Genomic DNA, 24,206 nt, shown 5'->3' on the forward strand with positions numbered 1-24,206 from the left:
CTGGGAATTGTGGCTCTGTAAGGGGAAAGAGGTTCTCCCAACAACCTTCTGCATGCTTGGCAAACTACGGTTCCCTCGGTTCTTTATGGTGTCCACCCTCTTTCTCACCTTTCTTTGAAGGTGAAAGCAAGGAGTTTTCCAGGCAAGCAGTCATCCATTCCCCCAAACTGATTTTGCCCCTCTTGTTTTTGCCCAGGTTGTTTTTCTTTCTCCTCTTGGGTTCGGCAAGAGAAGCTGGGCAGGTTTGTTTGTCGAACTGATTTTCATTATTGCACAAGGTGGCAATTTTTAGACTAAGCAGTCGGCAGCTGGAAGCCCTTTCCTTGGCCCAAATATCAGCCCAAACTGGAAGCAAATGCAAAGGGAGAGACAGCAGTAAAACAGGCTTTTTCCTCAAGTGCCTTCTGAAAACACACATTCCATCAGACTAAGATGAGAGACTTCAGTGACTGTCAGCTCAGCTAAGAGACCAGCAATTTCTGACCCCTCCTGTCCTCTAGCTATTTCCGTTCAAGCTGGCCACTAAAGGGGAAAGGTAAAGAGTCCCAGGCTCTGTGGTTTAACGTGCCACCCATGTCCCTCCTCACTAAAAGGAGTATATAACAAAAGAACAAGTACCTGAGCTTGCCTTTCCACCTCCTCCTTCGAAGGCTGCATTTACACAGCTATAAAATACGCTCTGAAAATGCTCTGAAAAAACAGCAGCGCCACCTGGTGTCAAAGTGCAGTTGTCACATTGGGTTTCATTATCATTACCGTTACCGTTACCGTTACCGTTACCGTTATCGATATCGATATCGATATTGATATCGTACCGTTATCGTTATCGTTACCGATATCGTTATCGTTATCTACTGTTATCGTTATCGTTACCGATATCGTTACTGTTACTGTTACCGTTACTGTGATCGTGATCGTTACCATGGTCGGCATCGATATCGGTATTTGATATCGTTATTGTTACCGTTACCTATATCGTTATCGTTATCGATATCGTAACCGTCATCGTTATCGATATCGTTACCGTTATCGTTATCGTTATTTGGCGATCACTCATAGCCAAGTAAGATTGTCTTCCATAAACACAGTTTTAACAATGAGTCCGTAAGTGACTGTGGAGGCCAATTCTGGATCCACACGTCCTTCCACAGTGGGGACATTAGTTTCCGGGAGGGAGCTGATCATGGTGTGGATTTGCCCAGCGTGCCTTCCTCTTATCACATTTCTCCCTTGCGTCCTGAGTTTGAGTGTCTTCAAAGCCCATGACACCTTTGGTAAAGGCTGTTCTCCAACTGGAGCACTCGCAGGCCAGTGTTCCCCACTTGTCAGTGTTTATACTGCATTTTTCTAGATTTGCCTTGAGACAGTCTTTAAACCTCTTTTGTTGACCACCAGCATTACGCTTTCCATTTTTAAGTTTGGAATAGAGTAGTTGCTTAATAATAATAATAATAATTATCAGTTCCTGCCTCACGGGCCAAATTTGACAGGCGGGTGGCCCCCCACACTTGCCAATCAGCAGATGTTGCAAATGACCTTAGGTGATTTGGTGCTTGGAAGCCCCAAAGCGGGGACTTCATAGCATAGCCAAACTGAGCAGGCTCCAAAGCAGACCCTCCTTTATTCAGAGCTCAGGGGGAATGGAGAAGTGCTTGGGAAGATGGCCACAGCTACCGCCATTTTCACTACCCCATAATGCCTCTGGGCCCTGACCCAGAGGCATTCTGGGAAAATAACAACCACAGACCCCCCCCCCAGTCATGTTCCTGCCCTGTAAGATTACCCTTCCAAGATCAGACCCTCAGTCTCTGCGTTAGAGATGCAGTTGATGCTGGTGACTTCCAAGCCGAGGGCATCAAACCAGTCTAGCCCTAGGAGGCTTGGCCGCTGACCTTTGACCGCCACCAGTCGGAGCAGACCCGAAAAATCCTTGAAGGCTATCCGAAACCGGCCAACGCCTACCACGGGAATGTCGTTTCCCTGGTAGTCTCTCAGGTGTATGCTGTAACAGTCGAGTTGCCTTTTGGACACTCTGGGTACCAGATTACAGTTTACAATGTATATACGTCTGATATATCTAGGAGGCTTGGTTTGGTCTGAATCGAGTATACACTTCTGGAGTTAACTGAGCCACTGTGGCCGCTAAGGGGCTGTGAAAATTTGTGTCCTCTGCTTTTTAGACTCATCCACCCATGCGCTTGGGTAGCGGGTGGTGCTGTGGGTTAAACCACAGAGCCTAGGACTTGCCAATCAGAAGGTCAGCGGTTCGAATCCCCACGACGGGGTGAGCTCCTGTTGCTCGGTCCCTGCTCCTGCCCACCTAGCAGTTTGAAAGCACGTCAAAGTGCAAGTAGATAAATAGGTACCACTCTGGTGGGAAGGTAAATGGTGTTTCCGTGCGCTGCTCTGGTTCGCCAGAAGCGGCTTAGTCATGCTGGCCACATGACCCGGAAGCTGTACGCCGGCTCCCTCGGCCAATAAAGTGACATGAGTGCCACAACCCTAGAGTCGGTCATGACTGGACCTAATGGTCAGGGGTCCCTTTACCCATGTGCTATCTGAAACACATTGGTTGTCAGGTGTGACTGCCCCCCCCCCAGCTTTCCTACCCCACTACTGTTAACTCTTGAATAAGTAGGGAAGAGGAGGGTGGGGACAAAACTAGACAGGGCTCATCCAAACTTATCTTTTACCACTCTCTTTCTGGGCCTGCACTTTAAATCTCTGTGTTTGGGCACTTCTCACCCCCACCCCAAAGCTTTCGCCAGGAAAACCCGCTCTTTAACGCTCAATTGGAACAAACAGAAATTCAGGTTTTCCTTGTATTGTTGTTTGCTCGGATTCACTGGAGCAAAAGGCAAACAGAAATGCTCTGACACAGAGCCTAGATGTTTGGATGAGCCCTTAGTTGGTCTCCCTATTAATACATGTGTGTCCCATTTTTCCTTCCAAGCAGCTCAAAGCGGCCACACGTGGTTCTCCCCCTCCCTGTTATATCCTGAGAAACACACACACTGCAGGTTAGGCTGAGAGAATGTGAGTTCACATCCAGAAGGCATCAGGAAGACTGGGGGCTTTAAACTTTGGGGATTTAAGCTAGAATTATTTGGTTTAGCCTGCACTTGCTGCTAGCCCTATTGGTTGCAATGGGCACCAGCCCCACGGAACTCAGCAGAGAGGAGAAGTATGGGGAAGTCTTAGAATTAGTTGGTCCCACCTGCCTTTGGCTCTTAAGCTCAGGATGACCATGCATGGTTCTTCCCCTCCTAGTTATATCCTGACAATAAGCTGGTCTCCAACCGTAATAAAATTATCTACCATCTATCTACCATCCTGACAACCACCCATGCATGGTGGGTTCAGCTGAGAGACAGTGAAACAGTCCAGTGTCACACCCAGAAAGATATATGGCTAGGTGGACATTTGAACTCTAGTCTCCCAGGTCCTAAGATGCAACCACCACAGCAGGGGATGCTTCTGGGTATAGGGACCCTTCCCCAGCAAACTCTATGATTCTATGAGTCATAGAATCCCTTCCCCAGAAAACTCTATGGTTCTATGAATGAACTTATAAGGTAGGTGAAAATGCGACTCTCTTGTCCTCTCCCACAGAAGAGCTTGAATACCGTGCAGAAAAGCCCATTTGGCAACAGCTTGCCGAAGCTGGGAAGAAATGACACGTCTGAGGATTTCGAAGTGAAATATTTATTTCTTATTTTATTGTCAAAAGTTTCCATTCCTAGCTAGAGAATGTAGGAAGGAGGGGGTGGGTGTTAGGAGGGTTGTCATCCCACACGCCCCTGAGCACCATCTCCCGAAGGATTTCCTGGGTTTCCTTCTCACTGTTGTTGTGGCTGCTGCTGCTGCTGCTGCTGTCCGCCATGTTGTTGGTGGAACTTTTCATGGGAGCAATGGAGGAATCTTCCAACCAGGCGGGTCCATTCCTCAAAATTCACTACGTTATCCTTGTTTGTATCCAGCTCATTAAAGAGTTGCTCCTTCGCTTGTTTCTTACGTGGACACTGCAAGGATTGAGAGTAGAAGTTTATTGCTATCAGACCATCATAAAACAAAACTGTGGCCCTCCTGGCACTATTAGACTAGAATCATAGAATTGTAGAGTTGCAAGGGACCCTAAGGATCATCTAGTCCAACCCCACCCCCACCCCCCCGCAATGCAGGAATCTCAGCTAAAGCATCCAGGTGGCCCTCCAACATCTGCTTCCAAACCTTCAAAGAAGGAGAGTCCACAACCTCCTAAGGACGACCGTTCCACTGTCAAACAGCTCTCACTCTCAAAAAGTTCTTCCTTCTGTTTAGTCGGAATCTCCTTTCTTATAACTTGAAGCCATTGGTTCACGTCCTGCTCTCTAGGGCAGGAGAAAACCAACTACATCCTACCCTCCCTGGCCTTTAACCAACCTTACTGAGATGGATGGAAGTTGAATGTTCGGATTAGCAGAACGAAATTAACACAGAGTAACACCGGTGGAGGGACGCAGGTGGCGTTGTGGGTTAAAGCCTCAGCGCCTAGGACTTGCCGATCGAAAGGTCGGCGGTTCGAATCCCTGCGGCGGGGTGCGCTCCCGCTGCTCGGTCCCAGCGCCTGCCAACCTAGCAGTTCGAAAGCACCTCCGGGTGCAAGTAGATAAATAGGGACCGCTTACCAGCGGGAAGGTAAACGGCGTTTCCGCGTGCGGCTCTGGCTCGCCAGAGCAGCGATGTCACGCTGGCCACGTGACCCAGAAGTGTCTCCGGACAGCGCTGGCCCCTGGCCTCTTAAGTGAGATGGGCGCACAACCCCAGAGTCTGTCAAGACTGGCCCGTACGGGCAGGGGTACCTTTACCTTTACCTTTAACACTGGTGGGCGTTTAACTCAGAACCAGACTCACATCCGGCTTTCAGGCTTCCTTCCCATAGGCATATTTGAGAAAAGGATTCTAGACTAGACAGGCTTTTGGCATGATCCGGAAACCAGACTCTTCTCAGAGGCATTGTTTTGAGGTGGATGAGAGGTCCTGAACCCCGCTACCTCCTGCAACTTCCCCATATGTATCTTCCTATATAAAGCAAAATGTAGAATGTCGACATGCTCCGCCTTTAGAGCAGCCACTGATAGGGGGCCACACGAACTGCAGGGTGAGGAATGGCAAGCCAGCCCAGGTGAGCTGCTTAATGGAGTGGGGAGGGGCTTACCTTGCAGGTTTAGTAAGCCTGAACTCCCCTATTTTTTGCACCTTCCCTGTTGGGGGTGGAAGGAGCTGTGAGGGTTTGGCAAGATGAGTGAGCAGAGATGGAGCCGTGTGTATACAAGTGTGTGTGTGTGTATACACACACACACACACACACACACACACTTAGGGGAGGGGGAGAAATTTGATCCAATTCACATTTTAAGGCAAATCTACTAAACCAGCACTTTCCCAAGCAGTCCACAACTCAGAACCCAGGCATCACTTGAAATCCTCAGTTCTCTGGATTTGGCAGTGCGTTTCTCCAGCCAAGTAATAGGTACAAGTATATAAAAGTATATGCATTAAACTACAGTAACGTGAAGAAAAAAATGCATTCTAACAGGGAAGATTGTTTTGCAAAAAAAAAAAAGGTGTGTATTCTGCAAAAATGCATTTTAAAATGTGTTTATTGGTAGATAGCAGGAGAATACTTTTTAAAAGCTGGATGAAGAACTGAATTTCAGATTGGGAAAGGAGGACATGAGAGGGACTGAAATGGACATATCCACTCATCCCTAAGTAAACTTTCCTTTCATCTGAACATGCTTCAAAACACTGTCTTAGGGAGACGCTGGTCCCTCGCCATCTTAACATACCCAGCACCTTCATGCCAATGTGCCAGCTAGGGCTTTAAGTGCCCAGCAGTTGCCCATGCCCTTCTTCTCTCCACCTCACCTCAACGCAGTCGGGGAACTGCTCAAGGATCATCTTCTTGAACTCCTGCTTGTCGAGAGTGTCAGATTGCCCAGCATACTTGTGGAAGACGTCGATCATCTGATCAGCCAGGACTTGCATCTGAGTCTTGGACTTGGACATTTTGAAGGTTTTCGGTTGGCAACCTAGATAGACATATGAACGTAAGAAGAGCCTTATCAGATTCCACCAGAATGTCCACAGTCAGGCCATGAGGATGAGAGACCTCCTTCACTCTTAAAATGCAAGAGGAGCCCTGCTGGGTCAGGAATAGAGTGCTACATAATTTGATTCTTATTACTTAACTTGTTCGTTTAAGTTACTTAAAAGCTGCTTAATTCTCTAATGCAGACATGCAGTTTATATTTTGGGCTTGTCTTAAAATAATGAAATTTTGGGGTGTCGTAGTAAGTGAAATGGAAATAAAAACACGGGTGTTGGGCTGTCTCTCTCAACATCTGGAGAACACCCTGGTTTTGCCACCCCTGGTGGACGCACCCTTATTTCTGAATTCACACCAAAGCTAAGTCCAGCCATTTTGTTGCCACACACACCCTCTCAAATTGAAAGTGTCAAGTTTCCAATATCAGCTAATCAGGTGTAAGGAATCCTTCTCCCTCCAGATGTTTTTGGAGTCCCAGATCCAAAATCAAGCATGGCTGATGAACAGGGATAATGGGAGTTCTAGTTCAGCAACCTTTGGAGAGCAGCAGGTTGCCCACACCTGAGCTAAGATATTTGGGGTCATGAGGCAAATCATCTCACACTCCTCTCTTCCCCCTTTGCTGCCACCAGCATTAGCTTCTATTATCTCCTAGACTTGCAAAGAATCTGCTCAAGACAAGAGAATACAGAGAATGCTAGTTTAGTAAGGAAACGTAATCAGGAGAGCATAACCTCTTCACACCAGCTGCTAGGTATCCATCTGAATCCTTTTAGCACAGCCTTTCTGCCCTCCAGATGTTTTGGAATCCAGCTCCCTCCCATCAGCTCTGGCCAAGGGTCGTGATGTCAGGGCAGATGGGAGTTGTGGTCCAAAACAGTTAGAAGGCACCAGGTTAAAGAAAGGCTGTCATAGAGCAAGCAGAGTCAATTTGGTGAACCTCCAGATGATGTTAAGACTCCCAATTCCAATGATCCATGGTCAATGTTGATGAGTGTCAGAGTTCAGCAACATCTGGAGAGCACCAAAATGACTGCCTCTGCTCTAAGACAGCCTAACCCAACCAGGTGTCCTCCCGTCATTTTGGACTTCAGCTCCCATCATCCCTGGCCATTGGCCACAGTGTTAGGTCTGATGGGAGTTGTCATGCCAAACAGCTGGTGAGAAATAGGTTGGGAAGACTTACCTTTAAGCCAGGGTAGCTAGTATGGTGCCCTCCAGATGGGCTCATCTCCCATCAGTGCCAGCCAGCATAGCCAATGGTCAGGAATGGTGGAAGATAGAGCCCATCAATGTTACCAAGTCCATCTAGGAGAAATATTCCTAACATGCTCTCTGCTATTCCTGCAGGGAGGACTATCTAGAGAGGGGAAGGCCTGGGTGTTGGTGTCCAACAGCATCTGGTATCCACAGACAGACAGACACGTGTTTTCCATCCCTGCCCAAGCTGCTACCCTCAAAAAGATTTAGCACCCAACGTCCAATGCAAAAGCTAAAACCTGAAACCAGCTTACCTCGGTCGGTGATCAACGAGAGAGCTAGGATGAGCCAAGGTGTGGTAGTGAGCCCTGTGACAGCCCCTCTTCTTATAGTCCCTGTCCAGATCCCTGCTCCCACCCACCCTAGTTAAAACCTTTGATCCTTCTCAAGCCATCTCCCTCTTGCACCACTCACCTCTTGCTTAAGATATCTGTGTTCTTCCTTCAGCTGCACACCGCTGTAGGGTTTTTCCCCCCTGCTACAGCCAGTCAGGCTCTGTCATTTTCCAGTACCCTGTTTGCACAGCCTGTGAGGCAATCCTTTTGAAAGCTTTGTAAAACTCCGACAAATCCGGCTGGTTTTTTCCGCACAAAAAGCAGTCAATAGGCAACTCTTCCTTTCTGGAAAAAGAAATAACAGTATCTGATAATGAAGTAGAGGAGGGTGGAATCTTGTGAAGGTCCTTTGTAGGTTCTTAAGATTCTTTTAAAAATATCAAAGGGGAACAAGAAATGAGTCAGATCAATGGAGCAAACTCTGGGTGAAGCCTCCTTTCAATTCGGTTTTAGTAAGGAACCAGGAATGGGTTTTGAAATTAATAAATCTGTGGAGTTTGGCCCCCTAGAAAGTTCACAGTGATTCGCCCAGGATCCTCACCAAACTGTTAGAGAGGATGCCACTCCTGTTACTTACGGTATTTCCATGCATGGTGGGATTGCCTAAAGGTGAAAGCATTTGGGTTATCCGTTTTCACCGAAATGAATAAAACAACAAAGCGACAGATTGAACCACAGTTGTTTTCACTGTGTTTTTCTTCAGAAGGCAACATAGACTTATGCAGTAAGGAGCATGCTGGACACCTGTTACAAGCTGCAATAAGTGTTATAGGACTTAATGTATTTTTAATCTTTGTTGGAAGCCGCCCAAAGTGGCTGGGGAAACCCAGCCAGATGGGCGGGGTACAAATAATAAATTATTATTATTATTATTATTACCCACACTTAGTTTGCCTCCACTCTTCCTGGACATGGTCCACACTTAAAAGCTCTGTGTCCAAGCACCCTTTATTTTTTTGCTATGAGGGCTTTCCCCACGAAAACACACTCTTTAAAGCTCAATCAGAGCAAACAGAAAACCCAAATTGAAGTTTGTTCCAATGGAACACTAAAGAGCAGTTTTTCGGCAGAAGCTGAGGGGCAAAAACAAAACGCTCTGATGTGGAGCTTCTAAGCACAGATCTGGGCAAATGGACAGTGTGGATAAGCCCATAGTTAGGCATTGAAAATATTTCTCAGGCGCTACACTGTCAAATTGGTACCAAGCTGTCTGGGACTGCGCAATGTGCTTTTAGGAAAATTAACAAACAAGATGAGGGTATACAGAGCAGGGTTGAATAAAAATACTGAACAAAATAAAATATTGGGGTGGGCCCCAGGTAAACCCCGCCCCACATTATCAATCGCATGATGTGGCGCATGCACACCATTTGAATGGTAATGCCCTTCAACCTAGGAGTTGGCTCTTACACAGGGCCGTCTTCACCCGGGGGTGCAAGGGGTGCAGGGCCCTCAGGCGCTGAATTCTGGTGGGTGCCAAATGTATACGTACTATATACTGGTCCCTCTCGATTGGCGGCAGTGAAGAGAAATGGAGCGAAAGTCCCCGCCCCACCTCCATCACTCCATTACTAGGTAAAGGGAAAATGACCCCTGACCATTAGGTCCAGTCGTGACAGACTCTGGGGTTGCAGCGCTCATCTCACTTTATTGGCCGAGGGAGCCGGCGTACAGCTTCCGGGTCATGTGGCCAGCATGACTAAGCCGCTTCTGGCGAACCAGAGCAGTGCACGGAAACGCCATTTACCTGGAGCGGTACCTATTTATCTACTTGCACTTTGACGTGCTTTCGAACTGCTAGGTTGGCAGAAGCAGGGACCGAGCAACGGGAGCTCACCCCGTCGCGGGGATTCGAACCGCTGACCTTCTGATTGGCAAGCCCTAGGCTCTGTGGTTTAACCCACAGCGCCACCCGCGTCCCTCACTCCGTTACTACGTAGCGTCAAATATTTCCTGATGAGTCTTCCACTGCGTCGTCGTTACAGGTGAGCAATTTCCCCCCTGCAAAAAGGTCAACAACCTCCCCCTCCCAAAAAAATCTCAATAAAAGTCAATTTGGGGGCGCTGGGCGGATCGTTGCACCCCAGCAGCGCATATGGTAAAGACAGCCCTGCTCCTACGGTACAGAGTCAGATTGAGAAAGATATGTTTACTGTGGTGTGGTCTGAGTTTATAGCATTTACTAATATTGAAGAGCAATATCAGCGTAGCTCAGCTGGTTAGAGCGTGGTGATGGTAACACCAAGGTTGCAGGTTCAATCCCCGTATGGGACAGCTGCATTGTATTCCTGCATTGCAGGGAGTTGGGGTAGAATGGATCCCCAGATGTTGTTAGACTACAACTCCCGTCATGCCTAGCCAGCATGACCAGTGGTCAGGGACGATGGGAGTTGTAGTCCAACAACATCTGGGGACCCACAAATTGAGAACCACTGGGCTAGATGATTCTCAGGGTCCCTTCCAACTCTACAATTCTATGATCCTCTGTTACAGCTATACAATAAGTTTTGTTTGATGTAGGCACACCTTTCCTTTTCATGTGATATATATCTAAAACAGTAAAATACATTTGAATTTTTATGTATAATTTTTGTAATTTGTTTTTAACTCATCCATCCTGAGAGAATGAATAACATGCTTACCTGCCTGGTGGATATGTTTTGGATATGCAATACACTACAGTGTTAGGGGTGTGTGTGTGTGTGTGTGTGTGTGTGCTTGATATATATAAAGGTAAAGGGATCCCTGACCATTAGGGCCAGTCATGGCCGACTCTGGGGTTGCGGCGCTCATCTCGCTTTATTGGTCGAGGGAGCCGATGTACAGCTTCCGGGTCATGTGGCCAGCATGACTAAGCCGCTTCTGGCGAACCAGAGCAGCGCACAGAAACACCATTTACCTTCCCGCCGGAGCAGTACCTATTTATCTACTTGCACTTTGACGTGCTTTTAAACTGCTAGGTTGGCAGGAGCAGGGACTGAGTAACGGGAGCTCACCCTGTCACGGGGATTCAAACCGCCGACCTTCTGATCGGCAAGTTCTAGGCTCTGTGGTTTAACCCACAGCACCACCCGCGTCCTTTTGATATATATATCTCCTATGGTACTTTTCTTCAGTTTTTTATCAGCTGCCGATCTTATGTTGTGTCAGTCCGTTTCTTTCAAGTGTATAACATACTTTCGACAGCCGCAATATTTTTTCTTTCTATGCTTCCTAGAATGTAATGAAGCTAAATTAATTAAAACGGTTTGCAGCTGAGAGCATGGGTGGCCCTGGGGCTTCTTGGAAGCAACACTAACCGTTGTGCAACCTTTCATGCTGGCTAAAAATTTTTGCAGCTGTGATGAAATGAGTTCAGTGGGTTATGTGCAACCAACTTACACTCTGTGGAAACCTACTGAAGTGAATAGACCTGAGTCATTCATGTCTATTCATGCCAATAGGCTTTCTCTGAAGCAAGAACAACTATTGGCTCCAACGAGGGATGGGCTTATCTACCAATTCCAGTTCCTCATTTCTCCAGTCTTCTATCCTGTATACCGTATTTCCACATCAGCGGGTGATTTATTGGTTTGCTGAAGCCCCCATGAAAACCCATCTCCATTTCTCCTAATACACCCATTGCTGAGTGCAGTTTGACCTAACGCACATATTATGGCCGAGCATCTTTCCCAATTCTGGGACGCGGGTGGTGCTGTGGGTAAAACCTCAGCGCCTAGGACTTGCCGATCGCATGGTCGGCGGTTCGAATCCCCGCGGCGGGGTGTGCTCCCGTCGTTCGGTCCCAGTGCCTGCCAACCTAGCAGTTCGAAAGCACCCCCAGGTGCAAGTAGATAAATAGGGACCGCTTTATAGCGGGAAGGTAAACGGCGTTCCGTGTGCTGCGCTGGCTCGCCAGATGCAGCTTGTCACGCTGGCCACGTGACCCGGAAGTGTCTGCGGACAGCGCTGGCTCCCGGCCTATAGAGTGAGATGAGCACACAACCCTAGAGTCTGGCAAGACTGGCCCGAAGGGCAGGGGTACCTTTACCTTTTACCTTTTTATCTTTCCCAATAGGAATTGTAAAGCTGGAAGGGATGTCAAGGGTCACAGAGGTCAACGCCATGCAATGCAGGAATCACAACTGAAGTATCCCTGACAGGTGACCATCCAACCTCTGCTTGCTCCATCTTCCATGAGATAGGACATCAAATATGTGAAGATGGCTATCATATCCCCTCTCAGTCTTCTCTTCTCCAGGCTAAAACATACCAAGCTCCCTCAACCGTTCCTCATAAAACTTGGTTTCCAGGCTCTTTGTAATCTTCGTCACCCTCCTCTGCACACAGTTTAGCTCGTCAACGATGATGCATTTTGGGGTGTTGCTTTCACTTGAGAGATTCAGGCACCAGCACGACTCAGGGTTGGGTAGACATTCCTGCCTGCAAGTCCTGGCCAGACATGGCGTGGCATTTACCAGCACCACATCAACATGCCCTGTGAGGAATGCGAGCAGTGTCAGGTTTACGTATAAGCTAAACAAGCTATAGCATTGGGGCCTACTCTCTTGGGGGACCCCAAAAAAATCAAAGGGGAAAAAACTGAATGTACATTTCCAAAATATAAGCTAAAAAACAACTAAAATAAAAACAGCATACAGCAACCGTGTTTTGTGTTGTATAGGCTCCTATTGTCAGGAGTGTGTGCAGGAGCCAGACCCTGGGACCAGGAGGACTTCGGAGGACTGGGGCCTTCCTAAGTTTGTTCTGGAGAGGCAAGGCGCGGCTGCACAGGTGAGGTGGTCGATTGGTAACTCACTGCACCTGGTGGCAAGAGCCAGGGTCAGTATTCCCAGCCCTGCTGTGTTTGGCTCCTTGACCCTCGGACCCCTGACTTCGTGACTCCTTGCTTCTTGACCCTCAGACCCTTGACTTCTTGACTCCTGGCTTCCTGACCCTCAGACCATTGGCTTCCCGACTCTCTGACCCTCGGACTCTTGGCTTCCTGACTCCTGGCTTTTGGACTCCCATTCCTGCTCCCACCTTGCCATCTTGCCCCCGGTCCTGACGTCCCCCAGCCGGGATTTCGATCACCCGTGAACCGGACCATGACACCTATAATGTAAGTGATGGGCCCCGTCTGCTAGCCTGCCCCCTAAAATATCACTGATTTGCTCATTTCTATATATAGGGTGCCTACATTCTGCATGGACAACATGTGCAAATGGCTTTAGATACCTATTGGATCCATAAATTACCATATAGCATATATTCAACACAAAAAAGAGTGACAATTTGTTGTTGGCAAAGGGCAGCTGGACATATAAAGGGCCCCATTACCATCAGTAGCCTAGGACTTCATCAAACCTAAATCAGGCCCTGGGAAGAAGGAGCCAACTCCTAGGGGCTGAGGTCCCTTTGCCTCCCCAATACAATATGTGAGGGGGCCAGCATGCACCCCAAGTCGACGGGCATTTCCATTCAAATGGTCTGCATGCGCTGTGTCATGTGATTGATTTTGCAGGGCTGGGCTTACCTGGGCCCAACATTTTTCAAATTCAAGTTGGCACTGTGAGGCACTCCTTATAGGTCTGCTTTCTGTGAGGTCCAGAACTACTACTTTTTTCCTTAAAAAAAGTTTAAGGGTACTCTAATTTTCCTACCCATATCGAAATACTGCCCCTCAATGAGGCCAAACTTAGATTCACAAAATGTTTAGATGTATGCGTACCCCCAGGAAAAAAGCACTGTCTAGAACTGTGGCAAATATCCCCAATTCTACATCCATTTCGGCTGGTTCCTTACCCCTAGGCAGCATTACATTTATTAAAATGGGAATAAAAGGTGTATTTCTATTTTTGTCCTGGCCTTCGGAGGGAAGTCACACTGGAACATCACTACTCCCTGTTCCCTGTCTTGAACCAATACCCTTATATCTCTTGTTACAAAAAGAATGTTTTGACTTGGCCCGACTTACTCTATCCCCTGCTCATAGATGAAACGAATGTTATTTTTCACCTGGATACGTTTAGCATACTCAAATGTGAGCCAAACACATTCTTGTACAACTTCGGTTTCGATAATATGTCTGCACAAACGCTTTATTAAAAGTAGCAACTGATACGCTTTATTAAAAGTAGCAAATGTTTGCATCTGATGTAGTTTTCTAAAGATGTTTCTAACATTATTTTACTTTGATGATAGTAGGCTTTGTTTAATCAAAGTTGTTGCAGAAGTTACAAGGTACGTATTTGGGGCATATGTTTTATCAAATCCTCACATTAAGCTGGATCTTTTGTGGCATGTGATCTTGTTTTTCTTTGATAATTGAGAAAGGTTAGAAAAAATTATATCCTTCAAAGGGGAAAAAATTAGTGTTAATATTGCTTCCTTTGAGCACAGCACCTTTTGCTTGTTGCTCAGTTCTAGCCTTGCTGATTTGGGTAATTATGATTTAATTAGGGTTTCTTAGCTAATCTAATATTTTGCTATTATAATGTCAATATTTTATAGGATCGTACACTATTAACTTCATGGTTCTTATTTTCTTGGGGGGGGGTAATTTTTATTAGTTTTCCATTTTAAAAATCCAATATTAGCCTTATCAATATGAATTCAAATACCAATCAATCAAATAGCCAATTACATAATTTAGATGGGCCCCCATGTGCTAGATTTCAAGGTTGAATAATTCCCTTTAATTCTGCTTTCAAATTATTATTCAATCCAATTACAGTCCAATCTTAATAGTAATCCCTTATGCAACAGCTACAATATTTTTAACTTCAATTCATGATGACGCATTTAATAATTTGTGATTCGCAAGTTCTTCTTCCTGTGTGCGGCGTTGATTTTAAGCATATTGTTATGTCTAACTCGGTTATTATGAGCAAAGGAAATGTATTTGCTGTGTGCCTGAAGAACCATTGAACAATGTGTTTTCTGTGCGCTGCTAGGAAGGGGGACTCAAGATATTGAAGGTCACATGCAGAGAGCTTCACAGCAGACCGGGAGCTTGAAACCTGGTCTGCCAGGTCCCATTCTGCTCTCAGCAGGCGTCTACTTGTGTTCTTCCTATCAACCAGCCCTGGGCTTTCTCCTGCCTGTCAACTGCCTCTTCTCTAGGTATCAGTGTTGCCCTTGGGGATGTCAGTAAGGAGAACGAGGATGGAGACAAAACTAGAATTCGTTGGTTCTGCCAGTTCTTGGATCTGGTTCCAGCTGCTCAGAAATGGAGGGAGGGAGCAGTTAACCAACAAAGGAAGAATGGCAGACAAAATTATATAATAATAATTTATTATTTATACCTCGCCCATCTGGCTGTGTTTCCCCAGCCACTCTGGGTGGCTCCCAATTGAGTGTTAAAAACCGTACAGCATTAAATATTAAAAATTTCCCTAAACAGGGCTGCCTTCAGATGTCTTTTAAAGATAAGATAGCTGCTTATTTCTTTCACATCTGATAGGAGGGCATTCCACAGGGCGGGTGCCACTACCAAGAAGGCCCTCTGTCTGGTTCCCTGTAACCTCACTTCTCGCAATGAGGGAATCACCAGAAGGCCCTCGGCACTGGATCTCTGTGTCCGGGCTGAACGATGGGGGTGGAAATTGATGGATTATGCAGAAATGGGAAGTTTAACCAACAGAACGAGAGATCAGGAAGGGGGGAAAGCATTTAAGGAAGAGTGGGGAAAATTTGTAGAATATTTGAAGGATAACTGTAAACAAGTTAAAACATTAGAAGGACTAGCAGTATATAATTAAGTTGTGAGATAATGAGAAAGAATTAATACGGAACGACTAGAACATAGGTCAGCAAACTTTTTCAGCAGGGGGCCAGTCCACTGTCCCTCAGACCTTGTGGGGGGCCAGACTATTTTTTGGGGGTGGGGAATGAACAAATTCCTATGCCCCACAAATAACCCAGAGATGCATTTTAAATAAAAGCGCACATTCTACTCATGTAAAAACATGCTGATTTCTGGACTGTCCGCAGGCCGGATTTAGAAGGCAATTGGGCCAAATCCGGCCCCTAGGCCTTAGTTTGCGTACCCATGGATTATAATATGCAGCAGCAGAGGATAACCAGAATGGACTATGGAAGGGGGGAAAGGAAGTTGATGGTGTATTGGTTTCTGTTGGTGAATGTAAAGGTGAAAACTTGTAAAAGTGAAGATTGCAAATAAAATTTATTTTAAGAGAATCTGGTTCCACCTGCTGCTGGTCTCCCAGATTTTACCTCCTAAGTAGCTCAAGGTGACTATAGTGGCTTCTCCTGCTCCCTGTTAAATCCTCATAACCCTCCCTGCATGCTAGGTTAAGCTGAGAGACCGTAGTGCCCCAAAGGTCACACCCACAAAGATTCATAGATGAGTGGAGATTTGAACCCCGGACTCTCAGGCAGTGGCATAACATGGGTTGCCAGAACACAGGGCCATGCAGAGTGGGAGAGAGGGAGGGAGGAAGGGAGACTGATGGAATACGCATATGCATTCCGCTGCCTAACAGCGTCTGCGTCAACCAAGAGATTGCAGCCGTAGAGATAAGGAAAGAAGAGTCGTTCCATTGTCTGGAAAGCTCTCTTCCTGGTTTCCATGGAGAAGCCGTTTTCAACGAAGCCCAGGAATGGAAGCGCACAGCTGTATTGAGGCAGCACTGGGTGTTGAAATTTTGTGCCCCCTAACAATTTTGCTCCTGGGGCGACTGCCCCATGCTGCACTGCTGCTCTTGGTTCCAACACTCGAACAATCACACCAAGGGTTGCTTATATGTATATTAGGATTGCCATATTTCAAAAGGGGGGGTGGGGGAGTTTTTAAGCTTTATTTGGTTGTGCAAGATCTCAAAAAAAAAAAACCTGAAGTCTTTGAGCTATTTTAAATTAAATTCGCCCAAATCGACATGGGTTGCCATACACTCTGACATCAGTGGTTTCCTCTCGGACACTGTTTCTGATGTCGAAATCCCAGCTATGTCTGGGGAAATTCAAATACTTGACCTAGATGGGAATGAACTTCTAAGATGGAAAGAGGTGTGTGAAGAAGCTAATCTTCCATCGTCTCCCAGGAAAGAGATTGAATATAGAAAAGCCAGTAAGACTGCAATTTGGCAGATTGAGGTTGAAATAAGACACCCAATGATTTTCAAGTAAAATGTGTATTTCTTATTCTTTTGCCAAAGCATTGCATTCCAAGCTGGTGTATGCAGATAGGAGTTTGTGAATATTTGGAAGGTTAGTATCCAACACTCCCCTGACGTCTCCTGAACAATTTGCTGGAACTATTTTTTCCAGTGGCCAAGGGGACGCCCTTCTTACTTGCGGAGTTTCTCATGAGTTTCAGCAATGAATTTTGCAACCAGGCGTCCCACTTCAGCAAAACTCAGTTTGCCGTCCTTGTTTATGTCTGCCTCCTGGAAGAGCTGCTCTCTCTTTTGTTGCTTCAAGGGAGACTGCAGTGTTAGGGGTGGGAAAATGGAAGAGAGAAGACTTCAGATCTGTTTGTTGCATTTCCCCAGCCAAATAACATGTATAAAATTTCATATGTTGCGGCAAAGTGTGCATATATATATATATATGCAATAATAACATACAAAAATGCAGAATATTAGGGAAAGGAACTTTGCAAAACTGTGTATATTGGGGGAAAACACTTACAAAAATATGTTTAATAGGAAAGAATTACAATAAACATTTTTTTAAAAAATGCAGCGCAAATGAGGAAAACGGAATTTGAAACTGAAAAGTGACTGAAACAGACATATCTGCCTGTCCCTAGATTTCAGAGTAGTTGAGCATCCTTCAAAGCAGAGACCTGGTGAGATTTCAGCCCCTCCCCATCTTAACTTGGCCGAAGGAACCCTGAACATTGGTGCCAGTAAGTGTCCCAGGGTCTTGAGTGGCCAGAATTTGCCCCTGCCTCTTTTTATCTCCCCCTCACCTCATCAGTGTCAGGAAACTGCTCCTCCAGCATCTTCTTAAATGCCTGCTTGTCAAGGCTGTCAGAATTCCCAGAATACCTGTAGTAGAGTTCTATGTATTGTTCAATAAGTTGTTGCAACTGAGTCTTGGGCTCGGACATTCCGAAGGGCTTGGTGGCAACCTGGGAATTCATAGGAACACATGAGCGGCTCTGCCTGGGAAGTTCAGTTGGTTAGAGTGTATTGCTGAAAACACCAAGGTTGCAGGTTTGATCCCCATCTTTGGACCAGATGATCTTCAGGCTCCCTTCCAACTCTGCAATTCTATGATTCTTCTGGATCAAAAATAAGGTGTCATGTGACCTACCTAACACAGGACAGCTCTCCTTTTGGATTCTATTTTTTATTTAGCTCGTTTAAGTGTTGTTCAGATGGCTTACATGTTCACCTACTTACATATTGATCAATTGCATTATCTACTTACCCAAGTTTCTACTGCAAACATGCAACATGTATTGCGAACTATCTTAAAAGAATGTATTTTTGCCATGATGCAATAAGGGAAATGGAAATAACCAGTGCTTTTTTTTTCTTTAAAAAAATTGTTTAGGGGTATTCTCATTTTCCTACTCATATTTAAATACTGCTCCTTAATGAGGCCAAACCTAGATTCAAAAATGTTTAGGGGTATGTGTACCCCTGTGTACACCCAGAAAAAAAGCACTGGAAATAATCCCAGGATGGGCACTCCCAACAGACCTCTCTGTTATTTTTGTTTTTTAGTTGGTTAAAGATCTGGCCATAAATTGCAATACACAGGGGGGTTTTGAGCCGGAACTCAGCAAAGGTTAGGTGGGCGCCATTGCCAGTACAGTGGTACCTCTAGATATGAACGGGATCTGTTCCAGAGCCCTGTTCGCATCTAGAATTAAATGGAACTAGCGACGGCGCATCTGCGCACGCACGAGTCGCTTTTCGCTGCTTCTGCTCATGTGCATGATGTCATTTTGAGCGTCTGCGCATGCGCAAGCGGCGAAACCCGGAAGTAACGAGCTCCGTTACTTCCAGGTTGCCGAGGAGCGCAACTCGAACTCGCACAACTCGAAGTGTATTCAACCCAAGGTATGACTGTATAAGAGAACAAGTGAGGCATTAAAGAGTTAAAGTTAGTTTTATTACGGCAAAAGCCAGCGACACAGAACACCACAAGGTCAAACAAAAGGAAATCAACAACAACATCAAAAAAAAAATACACAAGGGAACTTCGCAGTGTGCCATTCAACAAAAGAGATTTATGCTTCCTGATTGCTAGAGTGCAAAATTTGGCCACCTCATATGATATTGAGCTTGAGGAATCTTCCAGAAGGTATTTTCGTAGGATTTCGGGGGAGGATTCCAAATAATGTTGTAGGGGTATAAATTTTGATAAAAGCGGCAAAATAAGTTGAACTCGTTCTTCACTATAAAATTTGCAAAATAGAAGGATGTGAGTGACAGATTCTACCTTATTAGACATACAGGGGCAGAGACGCACATGCATTGGTGCCCGCGTAAATTTGCCGTACAGCACTGCTGAGGGCATTGTCTCAAAGCGGGCTCTGGAAAAAGCCCATCTATAAGCTTCGTTAGTGATGTTAGTTAAGTAAGGGGCAGCTGCAAAATTAGGCCAAGCTTTTAAACATCTTTTAAGCAGCTTTTAAGCGGCGAAACCCGGAAGTAACGAGCTCCGTTACTTCCAGGTTGCCAAGGAGCGCAACTCGAACTCGCACAACTCGAAGTGTATTCAACCCGAGGTATGACTGTATAAGAGAACAAGTGAGGCATTCATGGTGAGTTCCGGCACTACTTTTCCTAGAAAAAATAGCAAGGGTGATACATGCTTTCTGCCTAACTATCTGTCAAAACTCAAAAAAACTCAAAAATATAAAGATAAATATCTCAAGTAGATATGCAAAACCTGGAGACCTAGTAAACATGGCGAAATCGACTAATATAGCCAGGGGCAAAGAGAGTGGACAGCCTTGGAACTGTTTTCTTCAGAAATGGAGAGTTTTCATAATGTGTTGGTGCAACGGAGTGCAAGGAAATGGTAGCTATTAAATGTAAATCCAGAAGTGCTGCCAAGGATACTCTTAAATATCTTGGACTGGACGCAGCCATGTTGTTCTGTTAGCAGAAGAATCTCCACTTGCATAACTGAACTTTACCTTTCTTGTTTCCCTAGGCTCTCCACCCCTCCCCCCAAAAAAATATCTGCTCCAGAGGGTTGGGGAAACTTTCAGAACGATGGTCTGTATGGAAGGAGACAACCCTTGAGATAGTTAGGGAGTGAGACATCCAGGGCTTTAAACACCAATAATGAGCACCTTGAATTGGGCTGGAGCAGCTGCAAAATGGATAACTTACAATCCTCCAAAGGTTGCCGGACTTTGTCATCCTTGTTCATTGACCATGCTGGCTGGGGCTGGTGGCAATTGGAATCCAAAGCATCTGGAAAAACTACAAGTTTTTCATCCCTGCCCTAGCTGATAATCTCAAGAAGATTTAGCACCCTATGTCCAATGTATTACCCAACAAGAACCCAAGAAAGCTTCCCATAGCTTCAGCTTACCTTGGTGGTGGTGAACAAGAGAGTTTGAATGTGCCAAAGTTGGGTGAAGAGCCCTAAATCGCTCCCACCTCTTATACCCCATCTAGATTTCTGCTCCCACCCCCCACTTATGAAATCTTTGCTCCTTCTCAACTGTCACTCCCCAGTTACTCCCATTAACCCTGACCACCATGTGTTCAAGATATCTGATTAAGATCTTCCTCTGGGGGCTGGGGTTCCCTCCCTGCAACTTGTGTCGAATCACCGTCCATCATTTAGTAGCATCAAGTTCATACCATCTGTGCAACATTGCTTTCTTAGAATGCATGGATCATATTGCGGTTGAACTGTTTTGTGGATATAGGTGGGGCCTGAAGTTTCTCAAATCAGCATGCATTCTTGTGCAATATGCGTGCTGGGTGCATTTTTTGCTGCAATGGTTTGAATGATTTCGATGGGTCCTATGAAGCCAGCTTATACCCAGAGCAGCCCCCGCTAAAACACATTGAACTAGAGTTAGCCATGTCTATTACAATGGGTTTACTCTGAGTAGGACTCCCACTGGCTACAAGTAGAGATTGATGGATCTATCAATTTCAGTTCCTCATTCCTTCTTCACACACCTCTTCAGAGACACCCGATAAGTGACCCGATTTTGACGGAACAGTCACAAAAAAATGTTAAGCCACCATGGCTTTGAGACTTTGTCCTGAATGTCTCGATTCCCAAAGTGGTTAGAAAAAGAGGTGCCGGAACTCACCATGGACACCTGCCTTGTTCTCTTATATTGGCGATGGCAAGCACCAGAGGGGTGCCAGAACTGAGTTCCAGAACTGAGAGAGCCAGTGTGGTGTAGTGGTTAAGAGCGGTGGACTCGTAATCTGGTGAACCGGGTTCGCATCTCCTCTCCTCCACATGCAGCTACTGGGTGACCTTGGGCCAGTCACACTTCTTTGAAGTGTCTCAGCCCCACTCGCCTCACAGAGTGTTTGTTGTGGGGGAGGAAGGGAAAGGAGAATGTTAGCCGCTTTGAGACTCCTTAGGGTAGTGATAAAGGGACGTGGGTGGCACTGTGGGTTAAACCACAGAGCCTAGGACTTGCCGATCAGAAGGTCGGTGGTTCGAATCCCCGCGACGGGGTGAGCTCCCATTGCTCAGTCCCAGCTCCTGCCAACCTAGCAGTTCGAAAGCACGTCAAAGTGCAGATAAATAGGTACACTTCGGCGGAAAGGTAAACGGCATTTCCGTGCACTGCTCTGGTTCACCAGAAGCGGCTTAGTCATGCTGGCCACATGACCCGGAAGCTGTATGCCGGCTCCCTCGGCCAGTAAAGTGAAATGAGTGCCGCAACCCCAGAGTCGGTCACGATTGGACCTAATGGTCAGGGGTCCCTTTACCTTTTAGGGTAGTGATAAAGCAGGATATCAAATCCAAACTCTTCTTCTCTGCGTCTTCCATTAAGTTCCAGCTCAAAAAAAGCCCAAGGTACAGCCATTAGTACAGCAGCTCCTGCGACCATTTTTAGCACACACATGCACACACGCTCCTCCTTCTCCAAAAAATAAGGGTACCCCTGGCCACCCACTCCCTTCTCTTCCTGCTCCTGCTCCTGCGAAGTCCGGGAAGAGAGCAGAAAGGGAAGACCCTCTGACCACATTCACACCTGTGCATCAGCCTGCCATATTTCAGAATGGAGATTATTAAGATTTGGCCAGGGTGGCCCAAGGCTCTTGCTGATTCCCTCTTTGCAGCTGTCAGCTCAGGAGGCAGTGGAGATTTGAACCCGTGTGAGTTGAGCTGACAGAGCCAGTGTGGAGTAGTGGTTAGAGGGTTAGACTAGGCTCTGGAAGACCAGGGTTCAAGTCCCCATGCAGCCATGGACCTCACTGGGTGAGCTGGGGCCAGTCTCCCACTCCCAGCCTAAGCTACCTCACAGGGTTGTTGTGAGAGACAGTGAGTGCCCCAAGGTCACACCCACAAAGAATCATAGATGAGTGGAGATTTGAACCCCAGACTCTCAGCCAGTGGCATAACGTGGGTTGCCAGCACACAGGGCGGTGCAGGGAGGGAGGGAGGGAGTGAGACAGACAGAATACGCATATGCATTCAGCTGCCTAACAGCATCTGCGTCAACCAAGAGATTGCAGCCATAGAAATAAGGAAAGAAGAGTCATTCCATCGTCTGGAAAGCTCTTTTCCTGGTTTCCATGGAGAAGCTGTTTTCAATGGAGCCCAGAAATGGGAGCACACAGCTGTATTGAGGCAGCACTGGGTGTTGAAATTTTATGCCCCTTAACAATTTTGCTCCTGGAGCGACTGGCCTTGTGCTCCCCACCCCCAAATACTGCACCACTGCTCTTGGTTCCAACACTGCAACAATCACACCAAGGGTTGCTTCTAGGTAGAGTAGGGTTGACATATTCCAAAAAAAGTTTGGGGGGGTTGGGGGGGTTGTTAAGCTTTATTTAGTTTTGCAAGATCTCAAAAAGGAAAGGAAGTTTTTGAGCTATTTTAAATTAAATTCGCCCAAATTGACATTGGTTGCCATACACTCTGACATGTCAGTGGTTTCCTCCCGGACACTGATTCTGACATCAGAATTTCGGCTATGTCTGGGAAATTCAAATACTTGACCTAGATGGGAATGAACTTCTAAGATGGAAGGAGGTGTGTGTAGAAGCTAATCTTCCATCGTCTCCCAGGAAAGAGAATGAATATAGAAAAGCCAGTAAGACTGCAATTTGGCAGACTGAGGTTGAAATAAGACACCAAATGATTTCCAAGTTAAATGTTTATTTCTTATTCTGTTGCCAAAGCATTGCATTCCAAGCTGGTGTATGCAGATAGGAGTTTGTGAATATTTGGAAGGTTAGTATCCAACACTCCCCTGACGTCTCCTGAACGATTTGCTGGAACTATTTTTTCCAGTGGCCAAGGGGACGCCCTTCTTACTTGCGGAGTTTCTCATGAGTTTCAGCAATGAATTTTGCAACCAGGCGTCCCACTTCAGCAAAACTCAGTTTGCCGTCCTTGTTTATGTCTGCCTCCTGGAAGAGCTGCTCTCTCTTTTGTTGCTTCAAGGGAGACTGCAGTGTTAGGGGTGGGAAAATGGAGGAGAGAAGACTTCAGATCTGTTTGTTGCATTTCCCCAGCCAAGTAATACGTATAAAAATTCATAGGCTACAGTAAAGTGTGCTACACACACACACACACCATATAGCTACACTATAATAACATACAAACATGCAGCATATTAGGGAAAGGTGCTTTGCAAAAATGGGTATATTGGGCAAAAATGCATACAAAAATATCTTTAATAGGAAAGAATTACAATAAACATTTTTTAAAAAAAACGCAGCGCAAATGGGGAGAACGGAATTTAAGACTGAAGAGACTGAAACAGACATAGCTGTCCATCCCTAGATATGCTTTGTTTTCAGAGTAGCTGAGCATCCTTCAAAGCAGAGACCTGGTGAGATTTCAGCCCCTCCCCATCTTAACGTGGCCAAAGGAATCTTGCACATTGGTGCCAATGGGTGTCCCAGGGTCTTGAGTGGCCAGAATTTGCCCCTGCCTCTTTTTATCTCCCCCTCACCTCATCAGTGTCAGGAAACTGCTCGTCCAGCATCTTCTTAAATGCCTGCTTGTCAAGGCTGTCAGAATTCCCAGAGTACGTGTGGTAGAGATCTATGTATTGTTCAGCAAGTTGTTGCAACTGAGTCTTGGGCTTGGACATTTCGAAGAGCTTCTGGTGGCAACCTGGGAATTCATAGGAACACATAAGCGGCTCTGCCTGGAAAGTTCAGTTTGTTAGAGCATGCTGCTGATATCACAAAGGTTACAGATTTGATCCCCATATGGGACAGCTTTATATTCCTGCAATGCAGGGAGTTGGGACCAGATTATCCTCAGGGTCCGTTCCAACTTTGCAATTCTATGATTCTTCAGGATCAATAAGGTGGTGTCCATCTGACCTACCTAACACAGGACAGCTCTCTATTTGAATTCTGTTTTTCATTGAGCTCATTTACGTG

The 24,206-nt window shown here is 46.1% G+C and overlaps 3 protein-coding genes across 4 annotated transcripts; all 3 read right to left on the bottom strand.

Moving 5' to 3' along the window:
* Positions 1-3,683: 3,683 nt before the first annotated feature.
* Positions 3,684-7,996, bottom strand: LOC307205182 (protein S100-A12-like). 2 transcript variants are annotated; one of them, XM_079957374.1, is made up of 3 exons: positions 7,766-7,996; positions 5,911-6,074; positions 3,684-4,022 (listed from the first exon to the last, which is right to left on the bottom strand). In XM_079957374.1, the coding sequence occupies exons 2-3, from the start codon at positions 6,049-6,051 to the stop codon at positions 3,840-3,842; spliced, it is 324 nt and encodes a 107-aa protein (XP_079813500.1). In that variant the 5' UTR covers positions 6,052-6,074; positions 7,766-7,996; the 3' UTR covers positions 3,684-3,839. The 2 variants fall into 2 exon arrangements, with proteins under 2 accessions (XP_079813500.1, XP_079813499.1); XM_079957373.1 differs by lacking the exon at positions 7,766-7,996 and adding an exon at positions 7,606-7,737.
* An 8,808-nt stretch (positions 7,997-16,804) lies between these two features.
* LOC307205774 (protein S100-A12-like) lies at positions 16,805-17,773 on the bottom strand. Its single transcript, XM_079958560.1, has 2 exons — positions 17,603-17,773; positions 16,805-17,114 (listed from the first exon to the last, which is right to left on the bottom strand). Exons 1-2 carry the CDS (start codon positions 17,741-17,743, stop codon positions 16,977-16,979), a joined length of 279 nt encoding a protein of 92 aa, XP_079814686.1. The 5' UTR covers positions 17,744-17,773; the 3' UTR covers positions 16,805-16,976.
* A 5,175-nt stretch (positions 17,774-22,948) lies between these two features.
* Positions 22,949-23,931, bottom strand: LOC307205785 (protein S100-A12-like). Its single transcript, XM_079958584.1, has 2 exons — positions 23,768-23,931; positions 22,949-23,258 (listed from the first exon to the last, which is right to left on the bottom strand). Exons 1-2 carry the CDS (start codon positions 23,906-23,908, stop codon positions 23,121-23,123), a joined length of 279 nt encoding a protein of 92 aa, XP_079814710.1. The 5' UTR covers positions 23,909-23,931; the 3' UTR covers positions 22,949-23,120.
* Between the last annotated feature and the right edge of the window lie 275 nt (positions 23,932-24,206).

The sequence above is a fragment of the Podarcis cretensis genome, assembly GCF_951804945.1.
Source record: "Podarcis cretensis genome assembly, chromosome: 16".
Taxonomy (NCBI): domain Eukaryota; kingdom Metazoa; phylum Chordata; class Lepidosauria; order Squamata; family Lacertidae; genus Podarcis; species Podarcis cretensis.